At 43.8% G+C, this 24,009-nt stretch overlaps 1 protein-coding gene across 1 annotated transcript in view; it reads right to left on the bottom strand.

Moving 5' to 3' along the window:
- Positions 1 to 417: 417 nt before the first annotated feature.
- The window catches only part of Fras1 (Fraser extracellular matrix complex subunit 1), a 471,233-nt gene continuing 447,641 nt past the window's right edge, over positions 418 to 24,009 (bottom strand). The window contains exons 54-63 of the mRNA XM_023703303.1: positions 22,672 to 22,769; positions 21,459 to 21,582; positions 21,219 to 21,369; positions 20,025 to 20,132; positions 13,600 to 13,721; positions 9,263 to 9,318; positions 4,838 to 5,004; positions 3,563 to 3,786; positions 2,258 to 2,404; positions 418 to 1,011 (exon numbers count right to left, since the gene is read on the bottom strand). Of these exons, the coding sequence (XP_023559071.1) occupies positions 418 to 1,011; positions 2,258 to 2,404; positions 3,563 to 3,786; positions 4,838 to 5,004; positions 9,263 to 9,318; positions 13,600 to 13,721; positions 20,025 to 20,132; positions 21,219 to 21,369; positions 21,459 to 21,582; positions 22,672 to 22,769 (1,791 nt within the window). The remainder of the gene's footprint in view (positions 1,012 to 2,257; positions 2,405 to 3,562; positions 3,787 to 4,837; positions 5,005 to 9,262; positions 9,319 to 13,599; positions 13,722 to 20,024; positions 20,133 to 21,218; positions 21,370 to 21,458; positions 21,583 to 22,671; positions 22,770 to 24,009) is intronic.

Genomic DNA, 24,009 nt, shown 5'->3' with positions numbered 1-24,009 from the left:
AGCCTGAGTAGGAGAAAGTTGGGGGCAGGGGAAGAAAACACCCCCATACCCACTCACTTTCTTGGAGACCTGCCATGATCCGGTCCCAGTCCTCTGTGTCTGCTAATCTGACTGCCCAGCACCTGTCCTAATATGAAACTCCTCATTGCCTAAGAGCAGCCCTACGGAGGAGCTCTTCGCTGCTACTGAAACCTTAAAGGGACCCATGGAAATAACCACTCTAGAACTCTGGGAGGGGCCTCAGTCGTTCTTTGTTTTACGAGGTAGCTCAGTTGTGAGTCGATGCATGTGATGTGTGCTGTCAGCCACTCAAAGCTTTAGTTTTCCCTTTTTCATCTGCAAGATTATAAAAATACCAGTATTTCCCCCCATTTTATAAAAATGATTTTAGAAAAAATAACACATGGGTCTCCTCCATTAAACTTCTGTTCCATCCTGTAAGTTGTTGTGGACTCTGACTTCCAGATTCAATTTTTTTACTTTAGCACCTTTGAACATATAGGCCCCATCGGTGTCGCTCAGGATGTTGACGTTCCGCACGGTGCAGTACTGTCTGTTCACGTTCTTCTCCACCCTGTCTGGTGTCCTCTTGGATACATCCGCCTTGGTATTTAAAGGGTACTCCTCTAGAATGTGCACTGTAGGCTGCTTCTTCTTCTGTTTCTGGCACTTTCTGGTGATGAAACAAACCACCAAAAATACCAGAAGTAGAAGCATGACAGCTGCCAAGGCGCTGCCCACAGAGGCGCCAGTTTGGGACAGAGAGGCAGCTATGATTGGCTCTTGCATCTCCAGGTGCAGGGACTTCATATTGGTGCCATTTTTTACTTGGTCTCCTTCATTGTCATAAATGAGGGAATCGTCAAGCGTCAGCTGGCCACTGGGGTCTATCAGGTCCCTTGGATGGCGCCTTAATGGGGATGTGAGAGAACGCTGGACCCGCGGCCCTGGGATGGTATCAGGGCCAATGATGTAGATCACCTGGAGATACCACTGGTGTCCTGCTTCCACCTGCAGGAGGAGAGAGACAGGGAGACACAGTGCAGCTGCTGCTGCTGCTATAGATGACTTTCAGAAAGGAAATGTGAGGGACACCCCCACCATATGCCTCAATGGAGAAGTGCCTTTAAGAAAAAGCACTGGCAGTGGTTGAGGTCTCATAACACATAGTAAAGCCACCACATATTTTGAGTTTTATTTTATTCCCAAATTGGGGTGACTCACATTCTTTTTTGATTTTCTATCTATGCATGAAATCACCTAAGAATTTATTTTTCATGGTCTCTTTCAGGGAAGCACTTATTCCACTGAGCCATCTCCCCAGCCCCTCATGGTCTCTTCCAATAAGTGAATGCTTATGATTTGTTGGTCTTTATTAAAAGCAGTGGTTCATTTTTTTATTTTTATTTTTGTGGTACGAGGGCTCGAACTCAGGACTGACGCTTGCCAAGCAAGCACTTATTCCACTGAGCTATCTCCCCAGCCTAAGACCAGTAGTTTATTAATAGCATTAGTTACATTTATTCCCAGGGAGCTCAATTGTTTGTTATATTGATTTGGTATTTACTACAACTAGAATGGACTTGTTCAATGAATCAACAACTGCTCTGTGTGTCATATTTAGATTCTTGGCAAAAAGTGGTCAAATCCCAATATTTCTTGGATCCTCCTCTGAGAGGTTAGGTCAAGATGTGTTTTATTTCTCTCTCCTCTGCCTCCATTGAAATATTCCATGGCTTTAAGATAACTTCTGAAGAGTAGTAGCTTTAAAAGTCATAGATTACTGCTTATAGACAGAAAAAAAAGTGAAATTTGATCTTTGAAGTTTATGATTGCTGCTGGAAGTTAAGAGTATTTCTGCTTGTCTAATACTAATAATTACTGCTACTTTAAACTGCTGTAGCAATTTGTCATCTTGTTTATTATTTTCCATATGCTGATAAAAATCAGGTGGCTTAGTATAGGCAATTTGACAGAATTTAGGAAAAATTAGCATATCATATACAACCCTGGTGAACATAAAGCTAGGAACTACACGCAAATTAAAGAGTTTTACCTTTCATTTGATCTACTGGGGAGAGAGATAGTGAAAGTCTTAGGTGAATGATAAACTTAAAAACAATACAAAAGGATCTGCCAGCAAGAATGCTGTGTATGAAAAGACACCTGACTTTCCTGGAGACATGCTGTGATCCTTTTTTTCTCCAGCTTTAAAGTAGACTTAGTTCTAAGCTTCTCTTTTTTGCCCCAAACTCACCTTATAGAGAGCATCCACTTTCAGAGTAAATCCATCCACGCCTGGCATGCTACTGACCACGTGGAAATCAGGCAACTCAGAAGCGAAGTGGGCCTCGAAAGGCACGTCATGGAAGTATTTATCTGTGACCTCTGGCTGACTGCGGTCCTACAGTTTCCAAAAAAAGAAATGGAAGATTTTGAAAGACAGAACTACCACATCGGTAGGTTCAGTGACTGGGAGGGGAAAGGCAGTCTCTACGCCTGCTCTGGGTTGGGTCAGGGAATAAAGCCGCCTCAAGTCTCTGTTGTCTGTGGGCACCCATTGTCTTCTTTAAGGAGGACTCCAAATCCTTTTGTATCATTTTTAAGCTTATCATTCACCTAAGACTTTCATGCTGTGACCGTCATCGCTTGAACCAAACATTCTGAAGCCTTTTGGTCTCAGGACACTTTATGTGCCTAAAAATCAATGTCTGCTGAGCTTTTGTTTATGTCATTTTCATCTATCAATATTTATAATGCTAAAAATTAAATCTGATAAAAAATACTTATGTATTAATTCAGTCTAGAATAATGACTAAAAATTCATTACATGTTAATCTAAGTAAGATTTTTTTTTTAGTAAAAATACCTATATCTACCCCCTAACACCCCCATGAGAGCTTGCATATGATTTTGAGTTTTATGATTTTGCAAATTACCAAAAGAGAACTGGGATTCTCCTAACTGCTTCTGGATTTAATCAATGGTGGTATGTTCAACTCTTGTCTCAGATAACTGTGTGGCTGGAAGAAAGGAATGAGTCTTTTAGACAACTGTGGCTATTTTAGACAACTGTGGCTATTTTAATATATGAAAACAATGTGGATTCTGACATCCTGTGAGACAGTCATGCTGTTCCACGGAGGAAGAAATGTGTGTGCAAAGGCAGGTGTCTTGTAGATCTACGAAAGCAATTTTGTCCTTGTGGGCTTCGCAGACAAGGGTCAGGGAAACTAAGGGTCTCTGGACCATATTTGGAGAACTAGTGGCATAGCTTCCCCTTCCTGGAACATCAGTGTACTGGCTGATACATTGTGTCAACTTGAGAGGATTAGAAGTTTAATTTTGGGTGTCAAGTATTTTGTCGCAGTGAGTAAAAAGTAACCCAGATTCAACCACCATAACCATCATATTTGGTAATGTGTACTAGTATTTAGCTGACCAGAGAGTTAAGATAAAACAGAAACTGTATATAAAAACCCCAAGAGCAGGGCTCTTTCAGCAGGATTGGGCTGTGGGTGTCCTCTCAGGCATCTGGTCCCAGTACCAGCAGGGAGCTTACCAGCAGCAGGGAGCTTACCAGCAGCAGGAACCTGTGCTTCAGGTGTTTATTGGGCTGAATGCACCCATACTGCGGCCCTTCATTGTAGATTGTCCCTGTAGGATCAAAGAAAGGCACGTAGCCATCCTTCCCAGTGCAAAGGTAGACCTTCTCCAGCTGGAGTTTGTACGCAGAGTTCAGGTTTTGCTCTGGATTCCAAAGTACTCGGCCATAAAGGATTTGACCTGAAGATACAGACAGGCAGGCATTAACTGGGTCGCCTAGGCCCCTTGAGCATGCTTTTCAGATGAAAGAAGAGACTCAGCATAAGATTAAAGAAAGAAAGAGGCAGAAGGGATACTTGAGCAAAGGAAGACTGACAGTTGATAGATTCATTTATTCCCTTAGCAACTATTTTTTGAGCCCCTGGGGATGGTGCTCCATTGTGCAAATTTGATATCTGGTCAAGTCTGTCTTCTCATGGAACTCAGTGGTTGAGCGAGGCCCTAAAGAAATGCATAATAACAATATACTGCATTAGATAATATTTTCAAAATGTGATGAGTATTGTATATAATGAACAACATTCTGCAAAAGTGAAAAACACACAACCTGTGTGTGCTTGTCCAGGGAGGGTTGGGAAGGCTTAGTTCAGAGAAGCACTTCAAGAGTGCTAGCCTATGAGAAGGCCCAAGGAAGCACACTTACTGGCACAAGGGCATGAGTACATATGGCCGGCATCCTGTAAGACTGGGAACAGTGGGGAGGCACCGAGAGACACGGCAACTCACACTCACTTACACTGTGCTAGAGCTAGACTGGACAGGTCACCTCTACACCATCTAGGAAAGTGGTGGCAAGCCTTTTAGGATCAAGTGCCCAAACTGCAACCCAGAATCCACTTCTTTATCTCAAAGTCAACACTTAAACCTGAATGCTGAGTTTTAGTTTTAGAAAACCCAAAACCTACTCATACATTAACATCTTTTGTCTTAAAAGAAAACAATTGACCTGTGCACCATAGGTTTGCCACTACTGACCTAGGCCTTGGTTTTCCATGGTACTATGCTGCCAACCATTTTTATGGAACAATGAAAGTGGTGCCACTTTATAGCTAGAAGGAAGAATCCGTGCCTGACCTTGCTTCAGCCTTAGCCCTGTGGATCTGGCCTGGGGGACCTTCACTGTGGAGCTGAGTGAGGGCTGAAGAGCAAGCAGAGATGGCAGTCGAGAGATCGAGTAGAGAGAGACTCATTGCCAGGCAGAGCCCCTCTGCAAGTGGAAAAAGCAACTCACCTTTTGAAAAGGCTCCTTTGTAATCCATTTCTGCCAGAGACATATCAGATGTGTTGGGGTCCATTAGGAACACCTTCTCATTGTTGTAGAGCTGGAATTCAGTATTGAGTGAGTACACCATGGGCACAGGGCGGTTGGTCTGCTGGAAGGCGATGGGGATCAGGAACCTAGTGCAAGAGGAGGAACAAGGCTGCTTCAGAGTAAACCACCTTGCACACATCAGCAAGCTGGGCTCCCTTTTCAAGACTATGCTCACAGTTTTGTGGTCAGCACATGATATTTACTAGGCAAAGGGCTGGGTGTGGTGGGCCCTTCCTGTAATCTAATCCCCACACTCAGGAGGCTGAGGCAGGAGTATCACAAGTTTGAGGCCAACCTACAGTGTATTTAAAGCTGGACTCCATAGTGAGATCATGCTCCAAGCAAATAGATATATGTGGGAGAGAGACTTTATTTGACTTCTTGTGAACTTGACCACAAACAACTCAGTGAGCCCTTAGAGCTCTTCGGTACGCTTAGCTTTTCTCACCCTTTTGTTCTGAGGGCCCCAGAGTTGCTCTTTATCTGTTAAAGGGCTCCTTGTCACCACACACAGCTCAGCTTCTCACAAGGTCCATGTACTCTGCAACTTTGACTCTTCCAACCTGATCAGTACTTATTTTATGTCACACTTTTCAGGATGTTGCTATGTTCTCCTGCTCTGGCCTTTCCTCCTCCTCCTCTGTCCTATTTCTGTTTCCTCTGGCAACGAGGACACCTCAGGGCTCAGTCCTGTGGCCCCCTACTGTTTCCCCTGGTGTGCATGGGCCACTTGAAGGTAAGGAGGCTGTGCTCTACTCTAGATTTTCAATCTGAGCCAGAAACACAGCTCTACTGCCAATGGATCACTGGACTCAGGCTCTGGCTGTCTCAAAGACACCTTCAACCCAGCGTGCCTTCCCCACACACTTGTTCTTCCTTCTCCTGTTTTAGTCCCAGTGAGGACCCACACAGGGGGTGTAGCTCCCCCTGCCTAGCCATTCTGGGGCCACTATTGCCTTCTAATCTCTTCCATAGGATATGAGTAATGAGCCAGCATAATTTTTTAAATTTCAGATTTGATTAGATTTTTCAGTAGTTCTCCATAGTGCTTAGGGTCAAGATCTACATTTTTTTTAAACTTCCTTCTGACCCTTTGTCTATTTCTCCCAGCCTTATCTCCTGTACTATCCTTCTCCTCCTTGCTGGGATTTGTCCTTTCTGAGCTTCTTGCATACTGACTGGATCTCTATGGTTTCATGATTCAGTTTTTAAAATTAAAAAAAAGACCAAAACTATTGGTCCATGTTTGCAGTACATAATGCTTATGTTTCACTCAAAACCATGTGGTATCTAGGCTTGCACGTTAATTTATTTCACTGAACATTAGTTCACCAATAATCAGTAAGCATCTGCTATACAACATACACTCTACTAGCAAAGGATTTCATCTGGGGACAAGACAGGAAAACACATGCTCCTAGGAAGTTAGGATCTAATGAAGAGATAATAAAACTAATTTAAAATAGTACAGCAGTCTAGGACATTAAAAGGTGATAAGGAAAAAATTGGGAAAGCAGGGGAATTCTTGGGAGAGGTTCAGCAGGAAACCCTAAGGAACATGCTCGTGGATTCATATAGCCTTCACTGAAAATGCTACAGTGGTTCCTCAAAAATTAAAACTAAGGGGTCCAGGGAGATGGCTCAGTAGGATAAACGCTTGACTGGCAAACACAAGGATCTGAGTTCAATCCCCGGTTCTGCCAAAATAAATAAATAAATAAATAAATATTTAAAACTCGAAGGTCATGTGACCACATGCACCCAGAGGGGATGGGCTCACACTTCACCGTTATCTGCACTGCCTGTTTGTTGTAGCACTGTTCACAATAGCAGAGGTGTGGAAATAACTGAGGTGGTCATCATCGATGGAACGGATGGATGAATAGATAAAAATGTGGCACGCAGTATATACACAGTGGAATACCATTCAACACTAAAAACTCACACTGCCATTTGCACCCACGTGGATGAACCTGGAGGGCATTATCTGTGTGAAATAATCAGACACAGCAGGAGAGACACTGCACGATTACACTTACATGTGGCATCTAAAGCAGATGCACGGAAGCAAAGAACAGTGCTAACCAAGGGCAGACCGACAGGGTGCGATGCCAGCCGAAGGATGCAAAGTCGCAGCGAGACAGGGTGTGCATGAAGCCTCTGAGCACCATACCACTGTCTTGTGTATTGAAATTTGTTTGGATTTCAAGCACTCTCATCACCAAAAACAAGTAACTGTGAGGAGATAAACATATTTATTTGCCTGACTGTAGTCATTGTTTGACCATATATATGAATATTGAAGCATTGTATTGGATATACATCTTAAGTGTGTGTGATAAAAACAAAGGAAGGAAGGATGGAAGAACTGAAGGAAGGAATTTCTCCAATCATCACACAGAGCCCATGTGTGTAGTTTATTCCAAAGTAAACTTTATTGCCTATTTCTGGCTGCATGGAGGCAGCTTGTGTGTCTGGGACACCCCAAAGTTAGGATATTTCTTTGCACACCTGAGGCCACCCACAGTGGCCCTGCAGCTGTCATCATGCCACAGAATGAATATATTGAATTATACTGTAAGTGCTATGGGTACTGCTTGGATTACCATGAGAAAAAGAGGAAGAAGGAAAGTTGAGAGGCTCAGGAATGTTCAAAGAAAGCAAAAAAAAAGAAAGAAAGAAAAAAAAAAAGATTGGCCTAAAGGCTAAGCTCTACCACAAACAGCGGCATGTAGAGAAAATACAAATGAAGAAGAAGACTATCAAGATGCATGAAAAGAGAAACACCAAACTACAGAATGATGAAAAGACTCCACAAGGAGCAGAACCTGCCTACCTGCTGGACAGAGAGGGACAGACTCGTGCAAAAGTACTTTCCAACATGATTAAACAAAAACAAAAAGGCAGGAAAATGGGAAGTTCCTCTGCCCAAAGTTTGTGCCCAAGGAGAAACAAGTGTTAAAAGTTATTTGAGCTGGAAACAGAAAAAAGAAGTCATGGAAGAAGATGGTTACTAAAGTCTGCTTTGCTGGAGATGGCTTTACAAGAAAACCACCTAAACATGAATGATTCATCAGGCCAATAGGCTTACGTTTTAAGAAGACCCATGTAACACATCCTGAACTGAAAGCCACTTTTTGGTGCCAAAACTTGGTGCGAAAAAGAATCCTTCATTGCCACTGTATACAACTTTGGGTGTCATTATCAAAGAAACAGTGATTGAGGTGAACATGAGTAAGTTGGGCCTTGTGACACAGAAGGCAAGGTTATCTGGGGTAAATATGCCCTGGTAACCAACAATCCTGAGAATGATGGATGCATCAATGTAGTCTTATTAGTTTGACAGATGTTCGTACAGTAATTTCTTATACTTATTAAAGACTGTAGACCAATCAGGAAAACCATAACTTGAATACTGCTGAACTCATGACTACATTCATCAGGAAAACTATTTATTAAATTGTAAAAACACTAAAATGGCCCAGTCTTACACATTGGTCTTTTCTTAGGGGTCTGCAAAGGGCTTACGTGTGAGATTGAACCATTTGAAAAAGTGAACATCAGTCTTTGCATTAAAGAGTGGGTACCCTGCAACACAGCTCTCTCATTCCTAAAAAGCCGCCCATATTGCACTGACTTTCAGTGCAAACTTAATTTAGTAGTCTAGGGCTAGGAAATCTGTTGAAGCTATTCTACCTCATCATTTATCATTAATCCTAAAAAAATAATGTTTAAGTTTATATTCAATATAGTCTATTTATAATAGACTTGGACGTTAAGGATGGCATTAGAAGTTTATTTAGATAATTCCAACTTAATTGCACTGAGGCTCTGAAAAGAAACTTTATTTGCAGTTAAATAATATAAGAAGGTTATATGTTAGGTGTGCATCTCAAGTTTTGTGATCTGAATAAAATAGTCATGGCTTGAAAAAAAAGTAAAATTTTATTTAGAGAAGCAGACAGCGTGGGGTGTCGCTTAAGCTCAAGCTTGCCAATCCCTGACCTGGAAGCCTGCCTAGGAAGGTGTGTGGAGAAGAAAGGCCTGCTGCCTTGGAACGCTGTCAGTCTGAGAGGCGGCGAAGTGATCTGATGCCAAGTGTCAGGGTAGGACTGGAGCCTGGGGAGATAGAGGAAAGTCAGGTCCTTGGGTGTTTCAAATGCAAAGACAAGGGATGAAGGAAGGAGCTTGTAGAGAAACAGAAGTGAGCCCGAGAGGTGGGAGAGAAACCTGCAGCTGAGTGCAGGCAGAGTTTCAAGGAGAACAGGTACGCCAACTGTTGCAGTGGCTGGCCACTGGGCTGGAAAGGACACAGGCTCGGCCCCAGCCGCTCACAACACGTACTTGCTGCTGACCCCAACAAGGGCAAGCTGGGTTGAAACCTGGCAGCAGAAGCATGACTGGAAGTTTAGAAGGCAACAGTAACAGGCAGGGCTGTAACCTCAGCAGTCTAAGGCAGGAAGGTTAGAAGTTTGAGTTCAGCCCAGGCAACTAGTAGTTTAGCAAGACCCTGCCACAAAATTTAAAAACAAAAAAAAAAAAAGAAAATTAAAGGCGGGACACAGGGAATGAATGGGGTTGTAGCTCACTGTGAAGGTTCTGGGTTCAGTCCTCAGTATTGCAAAAGAAAATGAAGGGCAGAGATAACAACTGGAAACTGTGGGTACAGACAGCTCTTCAGATGTTAACAGAAATAAAAGGAAAACTAGGTTGAGAGAGGATGGTGCATCCAGAGAGGCTGTTACTTTGAAAGATGGAAGAAGTTACAACTCGTCTGGGGGCTGATGAAAGCATAAGAAAGGGGGTGAGCTGCTTGTGCGGTGCTCTCTATAAAGCTGACGTGAGGACACTGGCTCTGTGGAGAGCAGCTCTGGGTGCTTACGGCAGGAGCAGCTGCGTGCGGGAGGGAGTCCTGTGGGCGGGCCCCTCGAGCATCCTCCTTGGACCAGGGCCCAGGGCAAGCAGCCAGGGTGAGGACAGGCAAGACGGAGAAAGCTTCTGCTAAGAGCAGCAGAGGGGGTGGACCAGGCAGCCCCTGTGTACTTTGCTTGGAGGCCCTAAGGGTGAGTTTGAGATCAGTGATACCAGATTAAGGTTTTCCATCTTTAACCTTGCTGAATATTCTTCAGAACCCACCCTTTCTGTCTGTCCTTCTTTGCCTATGTCCCTTCCAATTCCAACACCACTTTCCAGTGGCTTTCCCTCCTTATCCGGCCTTCCCAGGTTAGCTGTGATCCCTTATCATCTAGTCCCACTATCCTTTGCATTTTTACAATCACAGTGTCCCTTGTGGCTGGAAATCTTACCAGATTTAAGTCTGCTTCACCCACTAGAGTCCATGGTCCCTCTCCGTCTGTTCACCCAAGCCTAGCCTACATTCTGACACGTCTCTGTCACAGAATAAGGGCCAGGTGATCACTTTTCCCACAAGGCTCACCTAATAGGCCCTGCCAGCTGCTGGGCGGGGGGTTTCCTTAAGTGGCAGGACTCGAACTCAGGGCCCACACAAGCCAAGGCTAACCCCAATTTAAGAGCTTCAATACCACCATTATTTGTATTAAAAAGTTAATTCACCTAACCCAGGGAAAATGATTTTTCTTGCCAATACCTATATTGCCAGAATCCACGACAGTTCTGGGCACTAAGATAAATGCAATAAATAATAGACCTGAGATGATTAATACAATGACATCACAAAAACGCCAAACATGAGGCACGATTCTTTTCAATTTGAATTCCCTGTGTCTGACTGGGGTTTTTGTGCACTGTTGTTCTTTTGCACAGATATGGAGCCTTATAAGTGACTGAAATCAAGCTTAGGCCTGGGTGAAAATTACCCTGAGAATAATACAGAACCTATCAGTAATGATCTCTTTGATACAAGACAAGAAAGCTCTGTGTCCTCAACAACACCCTCCTTCAGCAACTCCCAACCTCCCAGCACTAGGCCTGGAGACAGGGCTTGTGTCTTTCCTGTTTCTTTTTATCCCAGCAGCTACCTTGGAGAAACTCTTCTTACACATGTGCACTAAGAAATTATTTATACATATAATCTAATATGTATAACAGTGTTTATAATAGAATCTAGACCCATAAGCCAAACAGAATATTCAAATAAATTGTATAATACTTCTACAATGAATAACTTAAATGTACCGAACTACTTTTAAGCTGTAGTCAGTAAACTATAGCTATATGAATAAAAAAGAATCAAAAATGATTCACTGAATTAAAAAAAAAAGCAGCAAAGAGAATTCTCCAAGTATGAAATTATTATTATTTTTTCTTTGAGACAAGGTCTCACCATGTAGTTCAGGCTGACCTTGAACTCACCGTGGGGCCCAGGCTGGTCTCAAACTCACAATGATCCTTCTGCCTCAGCCTCCCAGGTGCTGGGATGACAGGTGTGCACCACCAACCCTGGCTGTGAGTATGAAACATTTTTTTTTAAATTTTTTTGGTACAGGGTCTCACTGTGCAGCTCAGACTCGTAGTAATCCTGCTGTTTTCAGCCTCTCCAGTGCTGGATTACAGGCATGGCGCCACCACACCCGGTCTCGGTGGCCAGATCAGCGCCCTGGAGCCTGTGTGGAATCTGGTGCTGGGTATTAAACCCCAGTCCCTGCGCTTGCCCAGGCAGATGCTTAGTCTGCTGAGCTATCTCACTGGTCCAAACCTTTTACACAGAGTTCAAAAACATGCAAACCATTGTAAATACACATGAAGCAAAATCATAAATCAAAAGCACAGAGGTCACCTTAGTGGGGAGAAAGGCTGAAGAACAACTGGAGAGCACCAAGATGGTTTTTGTTTTTTTCTTTTTCTTTTTAGGAATACTGGAAATTAAACCCCAGGCCTTTACACTGACTTTTAAAATTTTTATTCTTGTTTTGAGACAGGGTCTTGCTATGTCACTATGTTGAGCAGGTTAGGCTTGACCTTGTGACCCCCTATCTCAGCCTTCCGGAGCACTGGAATTATAGGCACAGGGTGTGCTAGCACATCCAGCTTAGCGTGTTTTGCTTCTCAAGGTAGACAGTGAACACACATTGTGTGTTTATTATTTCATTTTTACTTACTTTTATAGCCCGCTGAATATCTTATGCCTTGCATAATTTTAAAAATGTAACAAGTAGGTAACAATTCCTTAGTGATGTGTCTGCTCAGATCATGCATCCCCCGTCCTTTCTCACTGTAGCCAACTCTGGTGTACCTGGCCCCCTGGTCTCGCTGACTCTGGGGCTCTCCCACAGCTCCTGCCCTCAGTCCTGGTGAGTACCACTTCCACACAGAGGCATCATCCACCCCTCCACCTATCACTGCTTTGACTCCTCCCCTGCGAAGAGCTTGTTTTCCCCCAGCTGCAGCCACCTCATCTTCCTACTCAGCACCAGCGCACCGAATCTCAAACACCTCACCCTCTTCCATCACCTCCTTTCTTTCCAGTGCCTCTCTTCATTTTTGCCCATTGATTCTCGAAGCACAGCAGGATGCAAAAGAACAGGAACACTTACACACTTGTGGTGGGAATCACACACAATTATGCATCTACAAATACTTAAGAACACAGCCTGTATCATCCAGCCATTCCATTCCTCGGTCTTTACATAAGAAAATTGAAAACAAAGTCAGTTCTTGGTGGTTTATTTATTTATTTATTTATTTATTTTTTGCCTTGGTGGTTTATGTACTGCAGCTCAAACCTGCAAATAATCCAAATGTCCACTGACTGAAGAACTGACAAACTATCATTTCTGCACTAGGAAATAAACTCAGCAACAATGGGAACAGCCTAATGATACCCTAGCTCTAACAGATCAAAATCATCATATGCAAAGCAAGCAAGAGAAAAAGAACTCATTTCCATAAAGCCCTAGAAAATGCAAACTCACCCCCAGCTACGAAGGGGGAAGGGTGTGGTCGGAGATCAGAAGGTGTAAGGGGAGTCACGGAGGAACTGGATGTGTTCATTACCTTGATTGTGGTGATATTTCATTCACATGTCAGTATTTATGAAATGTGAACTTTAGATATGGGCAGTTATTAATGTTCGTAATATAGCAACTTAAAACAGTTCAGCTGGGCTATAGCCCTGCCTAGCACATCACTGTCTTCACCCTGGGCGCACTCAGGTCTCTCCACTCCCAAGGCGACTGCTTGCTTCCTCCTCCTTTTTCAGCCTCAGCATCCTAACTTCCAGCTACTACCTGGCTCTTCATATCATGGACAAACAAGGTTCCCTCAGATGTGTGCTTTCCCAGGCTTCCCTCATTCTCCAAATTCATTTCTCTCCCAGGGTCCACCAGTCCCATCTACCTTCCTCCTCCAGCAAGTGACCGCTCCAGATCCCTGCCTGGCCCAGTGTTCTCCTTGTGCCCAGGGTCACTGCTCTTGGAGAAATACATAGCTGGGTTGCTGTGAGCTTCTGGGCACAGCCTTTCATCAGCCAATCAATGCACAACCTTGATTCAGGTGTGCTCCTGTTAAAGACCCCCATATTTCATATGCTGTTGATTCATTAGCATTGAACTGGTGGCTGGCAGCACAAGAGCTGGTCCTGCATGAGTTTATGGGACCCTCCAGGAGGCACGACCCTGCCTTCCTGTGCTTGGGAGCCATGAAAACTCTTGGCGCTGTGCTGGGCACACTGTTCCTACTTGAATCACAAAGATGGTGCTTACTTGGGGGGTGAGGCTTGAGTCTTTAGCAGCTGTCCCACTCATTGCACTGGCAGTCTGAGCCAGAAGATTTGATGTATTTTCCCCTCTATGCCTGTCTGTGAAAGAGCCCTGGACACTTGATTCTTGAGGTGAAAAACCACATTTCAGTGATTAGCACAATTCTCCAGCAAGGAACCAGCCCATGACAAGGCTGACTGCACTGGCCTACCTTTCTGGGGCGTGGGCTGTGCATGCCAAGGGCTTCTCTCCAGGGTCGGCCCAGCGCTGGGTGGGCTGCGCAGTGCACGGGATCAGGTAGATGGTGTATTCCCCAGAGTAGTCCTTCCTGGGCAATGAGACAGAGCACAGTCACGGACACAGGCTTCAGGACACCACAGCACACAAGCCCCACATCCCGCACCGTACCAGTCAGTGGATGCTGTTTTATGTACAAGGGAAAACAACCTACTTCCACATGTTCAAGTCCCCTTCATGAGTAAACCCGAGAAAGGCACACCATTTGTGACAACCCTCAAGCTGGGCTGGTGACAAAATGGAGCCGGCCACTTCTGTTGATGACATGACTGGTCTTTCTTGCTGAGGGATGCCCTGTCCAATCATTCTCAAACCTAGGAGTGCTGACGGGGCTATGGCTGTGTTGGGTGCTCTCTGACTGAGGTGGTGGGCACACACCAGGGCTCTACTCCCCAGTGCCATGGGAGCAGCACCCCAAGGAGCACCCCAGCTCTTACCTCTTCACCGGTGCTCTGACTTGGGGGCCGCTCCCTCATATGGTACCTCTCCCTCATGGGGCTGGAGAGCACTGTCGCTCTCCACTGGACATTTCCCAGTTGGTGTCTCTCTGGGTCCTGACACTGAGGGCACCAGGCCTGCTCTTGCCCACTTGTCTCCCACACTATGGTCTGGGCTGTGTCTCACCCTGGTAGGCTGCCCAGATGGCAGCCGAACACCCAGGAACTCAGGGAAGACTCCTCAGGGCGCTCCTGAGGCCACATCCAGAGCCTGAAGCCCACTGGGCTATGAATGGAATCATCATAGAGAGCGATGGGCAGACTTGCTGCGCTCATTCTTTAACCTGTGATTTCACAGATTTCTGTTATGAAATCTTTTCATAGATTTCTGTTATTAGTAAAGTGATAGTAAAGACTTCATTAAAATAATAGAAAAACTCTTACATCATATCTTGGATCATGTTAGTGGCATGGCACAAGTTAGAGACTAGGAGGAAGCTGAACAGTGGCTTTAGTTGTCACTGCCATGGTCGTGGGACTTTAGACAAACCACACAAACTTTGGGACTTTATGTCTAAATTCCTGTCCATTTTTTGGGGGAGGGAGGGTACTGGGAATTGAACTCAGGAATTGAATCACCAGGCAGACCCTGTACCACTGAGGTAAATCCCTGTCCCCATTCTTCCCATTCTTATCTGCATTTTTCCTCTATGGTCCCTACCTTCTTCCAAAGCTTGGAGCACCAGGAAATGCAACTAGTGTACAACATCTGACATACATGGAGATTGACATCTATAATTCGAATGGTAAGCCTTCATGGTAGAAATATTTAATTAGAACAGTCCAGGCCTGGTCCTGGCTTTCAGAAGGATGGGAGGGCCATCCTGCCTCTCCCCAGCCCTGTAGAGATCATGGTCTTGTCTGCACACTGGCTTTCCAGCCCAGTAGTCCTGCCTTCCCCCTGACATCTGCAATCTCACTGGCCACCACTCCTTCTTGCTCTCTCCCCTCCAGCTACTATGGCCTTCTTGCTGTTCCCTGAACCTGCAAGAAATGCTGTCATCTCAGGAACTCTGCCAGGAACCTGTTTTGCCAGGTTCCTTCCCAGCCAACCTCCAAGAGTACCTTCTTCATGAGGCCCATTTGGAGTATTGCAATTAAAATGATAATGTCCCTTCACTTCTGCCTCCCTTTACCCTGCTCAGTGGTTCGTCTTCCCATACCACACATCACCTTTGGATATGTATTATACAGTCCTGTGTCACACATACATTTTAAAAACATATTTCTAATGCCTTTATGCTAGGTATTCCCTCACTGTGTGAGCACCACAGAAACGCACCCCAACTACAATGGCTGTAACACCACTGCACGGCACAACCTCATGAGACCACTGCTGTCCACATCAGCCCCTTGCTAACTGAAGTGTCATCATTGGAACGTGACTGCACTTCGCTGATTACGTTTCCTGTTTTTCTATGTTCCTATTTCATTGTAAATCCTATGTTCAGGGATCTTTATTTTGTTGAACAAATAAATCCAGGACAAACTGTAGAGTTTCCTAAGCCTTTGGTTCTATTTTTCCCCACCCTTGAATCAATTTCCTAACTTTGCAGATGCCGAACCTGGCTGAGATACAAGTCTTTAATTCTTCTCCCCTCCTTCCTAGAAACAAAACATTTCTCCTGTCACAGCATGGATCACAGGCCATCCATCCCTACGCAGGTCCCCAGTTTCTACTGGGCTTTCCTCTCCCTGGAAGCTGTGGTCTTGGTATTCTATACCCATCATAGGGCACTCGGCACAGCATTCTCAGTGGTGCTCTTCTTTTTGCTACTTGTTCATGTATTTCATCTCCTTGTCTCAAAGGTAAGCTCCTAAGGCAAGCTTATTTAGGACTTAGCATGTGCAAAAATCTGCAGTGAGATATGAGATCAATGACACAAGTCTTCTTCCTAGCGGGAGCTTACAGCTTGGTCAAAACTTGGGGCCAGCAGTAAATGGACCATGATAAGATAATGAAATGTATAGGGCCAGCAAGATAGCTCAGTGGACTAAAGTGCCTGCTTAGGCAAGCGTAGGCAAGTGCAGGCACCACATGCCACACCAGCCCTGCCCCCAGGGTGGGCTGAGCAGGCCACAGAGTCTGGGTATAGTGGTGCATGCCTATAATCCCAGCACTGGGGAGACTGAACTGGAGGATCACTGAGTCTGAGCTGCATAGTGAGACTCTGTAACCAAATACATTAAAAAGAAAAGGAAAAAAAAAAAGATAATAAAATGTATTTAGCAGAAGCTGGAAGAAGTACCAGGAGCAAGGAGTTGCCAGAATTGCACAGGAATCTGGGACGCTGACCCAGAGGGGCTGGTGTTGGTGTCTGGTCTCACAGGAATTAGAAGTTTGCAGGGAGGACAGACAGAAGAGCAAAGCCACAGAGCTGTAGACAGGCTGGGGCACTTGGGTCTGGTGAATGCGGTCAGAAGGTGGGGCTGAGGGGGCTAAGTGTACGGCCAGGCTTTGTGCGCTACATACTGGTGAGTATTTTGCCAAGCAGACACTGGGGAACCCAGAGGGGACTTAAAGGAGGACAGCTCTTTGTCTTCAAATTGGGCCAAAGTGCATGAAAATCTCACAAGGCTCCAAGAAGAGCAGGCCCTGAAGATTACAACATGTGAATTTCAAAGGAGTCATCGCACAATAAAAATATGTGATGTAAGATCAGAAATTAAAGGAATCTTTCAAAAATGACTCTAGACAATCTTAATTATAAAAATGGTACAAGATTTTCATGATAAATATAGTTTTTAAGTTCTATGATCTATAAAAGGGGAAAATAGCATTTGTGATAGATTCCGGCTTGTTCCTTTATCCTTCATATGCTAGTGTTAATTCTGCTTTTTTCCACTATTGCTTTTTAAAAATGTGATAATTTACAGTATTTGTCCATTTTTTTAAACCTATGCATGGAGTGTGGGAGAGGAATAATCTTGGTATCTATCTATCTATCCATCCATCTATCCATGCATCTATCCATCCATCTCTGAATCATCAGGAGTGGTATCTAGACCTTACTGCCAGTGATGCTAGATTTTATAGTGCTCATGTCAATTGAAATGAAATCTTTTTGTCACACTTAGGTTTCAGTGGCACACATTTTATATCTTCCCATGTCCCTTGCCACTGACTAAGTGCTCATTAGGGGGCTATGAGGGGAAGAGGTGCATGCACTCGCTGGTATTTCCTTTGGACTACACATGATCACTTCCAGGATTATACATTCGAAATTGATCTGGGCTAGACTTTCCTTCTGTATTCGCTACAAGGTTGTATCTATCCAAGCCTCTTTTAAAACAGAAATTTAGACTTCAAAGTAAAAAGTTATATGTCTCAACCTTCTGAAAAAAACTGAAAACCTTTCTGATCAACCTCCTAGAAGCATCTAGCATTGTACTCACCTATTATATGAACTTGTGGCTCTCCAGAGTTGATATGGAGAATCAAATGTCTGAGCACTCCACAATAGCTGTAGGTCGAATTCAATCCCTCCCAGGTGATCTGGAGTCAGTATGAAAGATTTCACATCGGGGAGAGTGTGGTGCTCTGTCACAAACTGTCCTGTTTCGCAGGAAAACACACACATTTCTTTGTGAGTTGTACTGCACTTTGTACAAAGTGTAAGACTTTATTGTACAATAAAGCCTAATAATAGTCTTAATGTCCATCTATCAAACAACTATGGCGATCTACTGCTACCTCTTTTAGTGTATGACACACTGGTTAAAAAGGCAAAGCATGTCACCTATCTCCCTACCTGCACCAGCCAGGACAGCCTACAGTAGTAGGCAGAAACAACATGAGTATATGTTGTGGAATTGGTACTCATCTTATACACAATAATGGGTCTTTCTGTAACAATGAACATACATCAGTTCCAGCCAGCATGTTCCTTGGATGTGAAGAGAGCTGGGCATAAATAGAAATACCACTGTTGGATAAAATGGCATTCAAAGGACAGTTGCAACATCGCTAAAAAGGTAAAGATTACTTAGACACCTCTACTCTTTAAAACTTAACTGATAATGCTGTGAATAAATAAAAGTAGGTAGACTGTTGTAGATGAAAAGAAACAAAAGAGATGAAACAAAAATGTAACATGTAAAGTTTGATTAGATCCACCTTCCTTTTATACACATAGCTTAAACACAAAAACAAAGAGGAAAAGACATTTGAGGGATAGTAGAGGAAATATGGCTATTATTGAATCTGTATCAAGTCTGTTAGATGTGAAAATGATATTGCCATTGTGGGAAAAACACCCTTGTTCTTAGAGATGTCTCGTGAAGTATTAGGGTAGCTTGACATAAGGACATTTTGTTTCCAGATGATGTCACCAAAAAAAGATGTGTGTGTGTGTGTGCGTGTGTGTGTGTGTGTGTATGCATACCTGCAAAGCAAGAGGTTAGCAACCATTGACTTAGTGCTTCACTGTTCTATTGGCTCAGCTTTCCTGTGTGTTTTAATGTTTCTTATCACACTATTAACAGACCTTCGGCAGCACTCGCCAGACCCCTCCAGCCCCCGCACAGGCCCGGCTTGTGTGTGAGACCTGCTGCTCCACCAAGCCCACTGGATCCCCTCCAGCCCAGCCCAGGCCCAGAGTGTGTGGGGGACCATCTGCACACTCATGGGAATCTCCTCTATCAGACAGGCCTGGTGTGAAACTCTGTGGCTGAAGTCCCTGTAGAAAGGCTAGGGGCCAGCTAATCCAGGAGCAGGACATCTTGCCAGAATGGCACAGCAGATTCATCTCCACGGGCTGCAGCAGGAAGAAGCTGAGTACAGCAGCCACACTCAAGCCAGGCACATCTGGACAAGTTCAAACTTAGTAGATCTGGACCCAGTAAGCTGAGATACTTTGCTAGACCCAGATCTATGAGTGTGTCCTCTCTCTCTCTTGATCTACAGTGGGGCCAATAGGTAACCTAGTGAACTAGTCTGTGTGGAAGACCCCAGGTATATCAAGGGGAGGTGATCAGACAGAACTTAGGGGAACTAACTTAAATACAAATTCCCAATTTAATATCTGCTTAGATACACAGATATAATGTTCGCTCTTGTCTAAAATGCAAACCCATTAATTAAAATTAAATTAAAAGTTTGTCAACTGTTAAGTATCACTACCCATTATTAGTGTTCCTAATTGTAGTTCTATAAATATAAAACTATAACTGCCTTAACCATATAATCTCTCTTGGGTAAGAATTTTGGTAGGTGCTAAGGTTATAACTGCACCAAAGGTCAGAGGACAGTGCTATATAAAATGACAAAAAGAGGGAGCAAACTGCAGTCTCAGGCCCCAAGCCCACCCAGAACAAATGCAGGAGACACTAGTATAGAAGAAATAGGGAATCACATAGCTGAAATCTCTGAATTAATAAGAGTCTGAAGTAAAGAAACAGCTGCAGAAACATATAAAGGAAACCAGATCAGAAATAATCTCTGTAGTAAAAAAAGAAAATGGTAACTATAATGAAAGAACTACTAAGTGCTTCTAAAGAAGACACTGAAAAAAACAGAGGTGAATAGAAAAATGATAAAATCCTTGGATGAGCAACTTATGAAAGCAATAGAATGCAGGAAGCAGAGTCAAAGGGATAGATAGGAAATTAAAATCTCAATCACACTGACATTACCTCTGAATTTGGCGTGGGTCTTGAATTCAATGACAAGCCGACCATCTTCTCGAATATAGATCCTTATTATTTGAAGCCTTGCTGAGAGCACACTGTCTGTCTGGATCCCTAGGTGCAACCAGACACAACACATCCAAGTTAGGGCACAGAGAGGGCCCCTCTGGCTATCAGCTGGCTAGGGGCCAGTTGCCCCAACTATATCACTGAGCAGAGCTGCACATGGATTGACCGTGGCTTGCAAGAACACGTATCTTTACACGAACATGCACTCCATAGGCACTTGCCAATTCAGACAGCACGGCAGCTCATTACACTCTTTACTCATGTAGGAACCACTGACTCCAGATGCAAGAGTTAGTGCATAGCTCAAAACACAGTGGCTCTAAAACTTTCACTGTCATACTTCGCTCCAACATGTGCTTACAGTGCATCTACTTCACACTGGATTTTCTTTTCCTTTTCATATTTAGTAAACTCTTAAGTCCTGATAGCTACATTTAGTGCTCATATCATTGGAAAATTAGAGGGAAGCTTTGAGGGGGGTGGTTGTATCCAGAAGGCATGAAAAAATTTTCTTCAATAAAAGCAGTTGCAGTCATGGTGCCCAAGGGGTTCAGAATGATAACAAATAAAGGGTACCCAAAGGAGAAAAATAGCCAAGTGAAAAAAAACAGAAGAACAAAGTTCAACGAATTATCTGACCCAGGAAGGAAAACATGAAGCTGTTGTCCTACGAGAAGTACAAAGCAAATAAAAGATTACTTTTGAAAGTCAGCAGAAGAGCCAGCTGTGCCGAGTGAACAGAGGGGGCCACATGACATAACTGTCAAGCCTGGTGTTCCCGGCATATTTTTCCATTCCCATGCACATGACTTGGAGATTGCTTTCCTTCCTAAACAAGATGAGCCACACTATTTTTAACCAGCAGTTGCGGGGCATGCTCACACTCCACGGGCACACACTCCCTGCGTCCTGACAGACTGTTGCCCCCATCCTCTGCTCTGGCTCTAGGCTGTCTTGTCCCAGGATCGGCAGACAGAGGCCATGCTGCCGGACAGGAACACCAGCTCTGGCCATGTCCCACACATGAGGCAGCCTTCCTTTGACTTCCACAGTACCATGGGAAGGCACTGCTGTCCACAGTCACTGCCTCATGATGCGTGGGGGCAGGAAGGTGGAGACGCCTGGGCATACCTGTCCTCCACAGCACTGTGTCATAGAAGAAGGAGAACTCCATCTCTGTGTGGTGCTCCAGGGAGGCCCAGCCGCGGGGCGCTGTCACGTAGATGTAGGACACGTAGAGTGGCACATGCACTGTCAAGAACGACTGAGCGGAGTCCCTCACCTGTGAGGAAACAGACGCTGACTTTCTCTCTGGACGCAGGGGTGTCCAGCCACCACACAGGTTCAAGTCCCACTTACTCGACCTCTCACCTGTTTAGTACAGAGTGATGCTTTGGAAATGATCTGGAGAAGACAGCGCATCACGTTTCCAACAGAACGCTTCTTTCTCAGAGGGTTCCTGTTACTACTATTAGTTCGGGTCATTACTGACGTACTCAAAGAATAAAAAGTGAATGGCAAGATAAAATACTGGACTAGCAGCAGATGTCATTGGGAGGCTGGCTGTATATATGTGTGTGAGTGGGAGAGTTAGTGCATTCATTTTAAAAAGTGTTTGTTAGGGCCAGCCAGATAGCTCAGCAGATTAAAGTGCCTGTTTAGGCAGATACAGGGACTGGGGTTTGATCCTTGGCCTGCCGCGCTGCCCCCACCCCTGGGGTGTGCTGAGCCAGCGATTAAGACTGGGCGTGGTGGCACATGCCTGTAATCTCAGCTCTTGGGAGGCTGAAAACAGGAGGATCACTGTGAGTCCAATTTCTGTAGTGAGACCCTGTACTAACTACATAAGAAAAAGTATCTGTTGTATTCCCTTCTTCAAAGATATTTGTATATATCTATATCTATATCTATATCTATATCTATCTATCTATCTATATATAACATAAAGCTGACATTAAATTTGAAATAACTTTATTTTTTTATTGGCCAAATACTATAACATATTATGGGACTTGTGCTTTTATTTGGCTGGACTATACATTATAAAGTGTTTCTAAAATGCTTTATCAATATTTAAGACTTCATGACTGGGGGTGGAGTTCAGGGCAGAGGGCCTGCTTAGCACTTAGTATTGGATTCAATCCTTAGGATAACAAAAAAATCACACACATTATCACTTAATTTTTCTAAAGGATTGTTTTTGGAGATAGGGTCTTGCTAAGGTAGTTACGCTGGCTTTAACCTAATGACCTTCTTACTTCAGCCTTCCAATAGCAGAGATCACAGGTATATACCACACCCAGCACTGAAAATGTTTTTCATGCTTAAAGTTGCCAGTGACTTAAAATTTGCTGCCAGATTTTTCCAAAGACTACAAATCCCATATTCATTTAAATATCCCTTTTTGATATGCCTTACTCTTACTTTGGAAAATTTCCAAGCTCACATCATATCTACCCCACAACATAATTTTTACCAAAATACACCTGCCTCAATCTCACAGTTATTGATATTAGTATCTAGCCCTCATATTCTTACTAATATTTAAAAAGAACAGAAAGCCCCACAAACATTTACTGCATACCTGTTTAATGCCAGGTACTGTGTGGGGTACCTGGCTGCGTTCAGCTTGTTAGTAACAACTTCCAATAAGGTACAGGGAGGTTGTGTCTTGTCAATCTTCTAGTTGATAAACAAAGATCTGAACAAGAGCTTGGATCCAGGTACTGTGCTGTTTTCTATAATCTATCAGCAGTTTCACTTATTTTTAAAGAAACAAAGCAATAGTTTTTGATGGTCCTTTATTTCTGGGTTTTGGGGGGGGTCTATTTTTTTTGAATTCTTTATATATCCTAGATATTAGTCATCTGTCAAAGAAATAACTGGCACTTCCAGCCCCCTGCCCATTTTTCAGGATTTCATTTCATCCTGTTAGCTGTTTCTTTTGTTGCCCAGAAGCTTTTCAACTTGCTATGATCTCGTTAGTTGAGAGAAACAAACTGGAGTTGTCCCCGCCAAGGCAGAGGCCTCTTGATAGCAAAGTGTTATGTAACACAAAGCAGACACGCTGTTTCTCTTCTAGGAGAAACCCAAAATATAATAAAGAACAAAATAACAAGACTGGTCTTTCTCAAATGGAAAGAGGGTCAAGAGATGGAAAACTCAAGACTGGAGAGGGTGAAGGAAAAGTGATGAAAATATCGTTGGGACGTGTCATGTATGCGTACCGGCTTCCCACACAGAATGCAAACGCTGCGTCTTACAAACATGGAGTAGAAGAATAAGAAAAAAAGGCAATGATGAAATAGTTCTGTGTATATAATTTTTCTGTATGAGTTTAAAAAGTGGAATATACAGGAATATCCTTGCAGAACCAAGAATATCCAAACATGTAATTGAAGCAAAATCATGGAGCACAGACAATACTAATTTTTTTTTTTTTGGTACTGGGGAACAAACTCAGGACCTTGTGCTTGCCAGGCAAGTGCTTATGCTGCTGAACTATCCTCGCCCTTGACAATACTGATTTTTGAGGGGTTAAAGGAGGAATAGTCTTTTAGTTTTGCATTTTTCCAGTGACCAGATTATGCAACTACAGAAACAGAAACAAAATTTAAGGGTGCTTTAAACTCCTCAGCAGAGGGCAGCAGTGCACACAAAAACAAAAGGAAGCCAAACAGTGGTCATGGAGAAAACAGCACTTTTCGACAGACATTGTCTCAGAACAATCATGTCCCTCTACATGTTCCCTCCTTTGGTAAGGTTATTTATGTCTTCTTGAGACAGGGTCTTGCCATGTAGTTTAGGTGGGCCTTGAGCTCATTTTGTAGCCCAGGCTGGTCTCGAACTCACAATAATCCTCCTGCCTCAGCCTCCTGAGAGCTGGGATTATAGGCGTGCACCACCATGTCCTGCTAAACCT

Source organism: Octodon degus, unplaced genomic scaffold (assembly GCF_000260255.1).
Source record: "Octodon degus isolate 3935 unplaced genomic scaffold, OctDeg1.0 scaffold00168, whole genome shotgun sequence".
In the NCBI taxonomy this organism is placed as follows: Eukaryota; Metazoa; Chordata; class Mammalia; order Rodentia; family Octodontidae; genus Octodon; species Octodon degus.
This window is presented reverse-complemented; position numbering and strand designations above follow the sequence as displayed.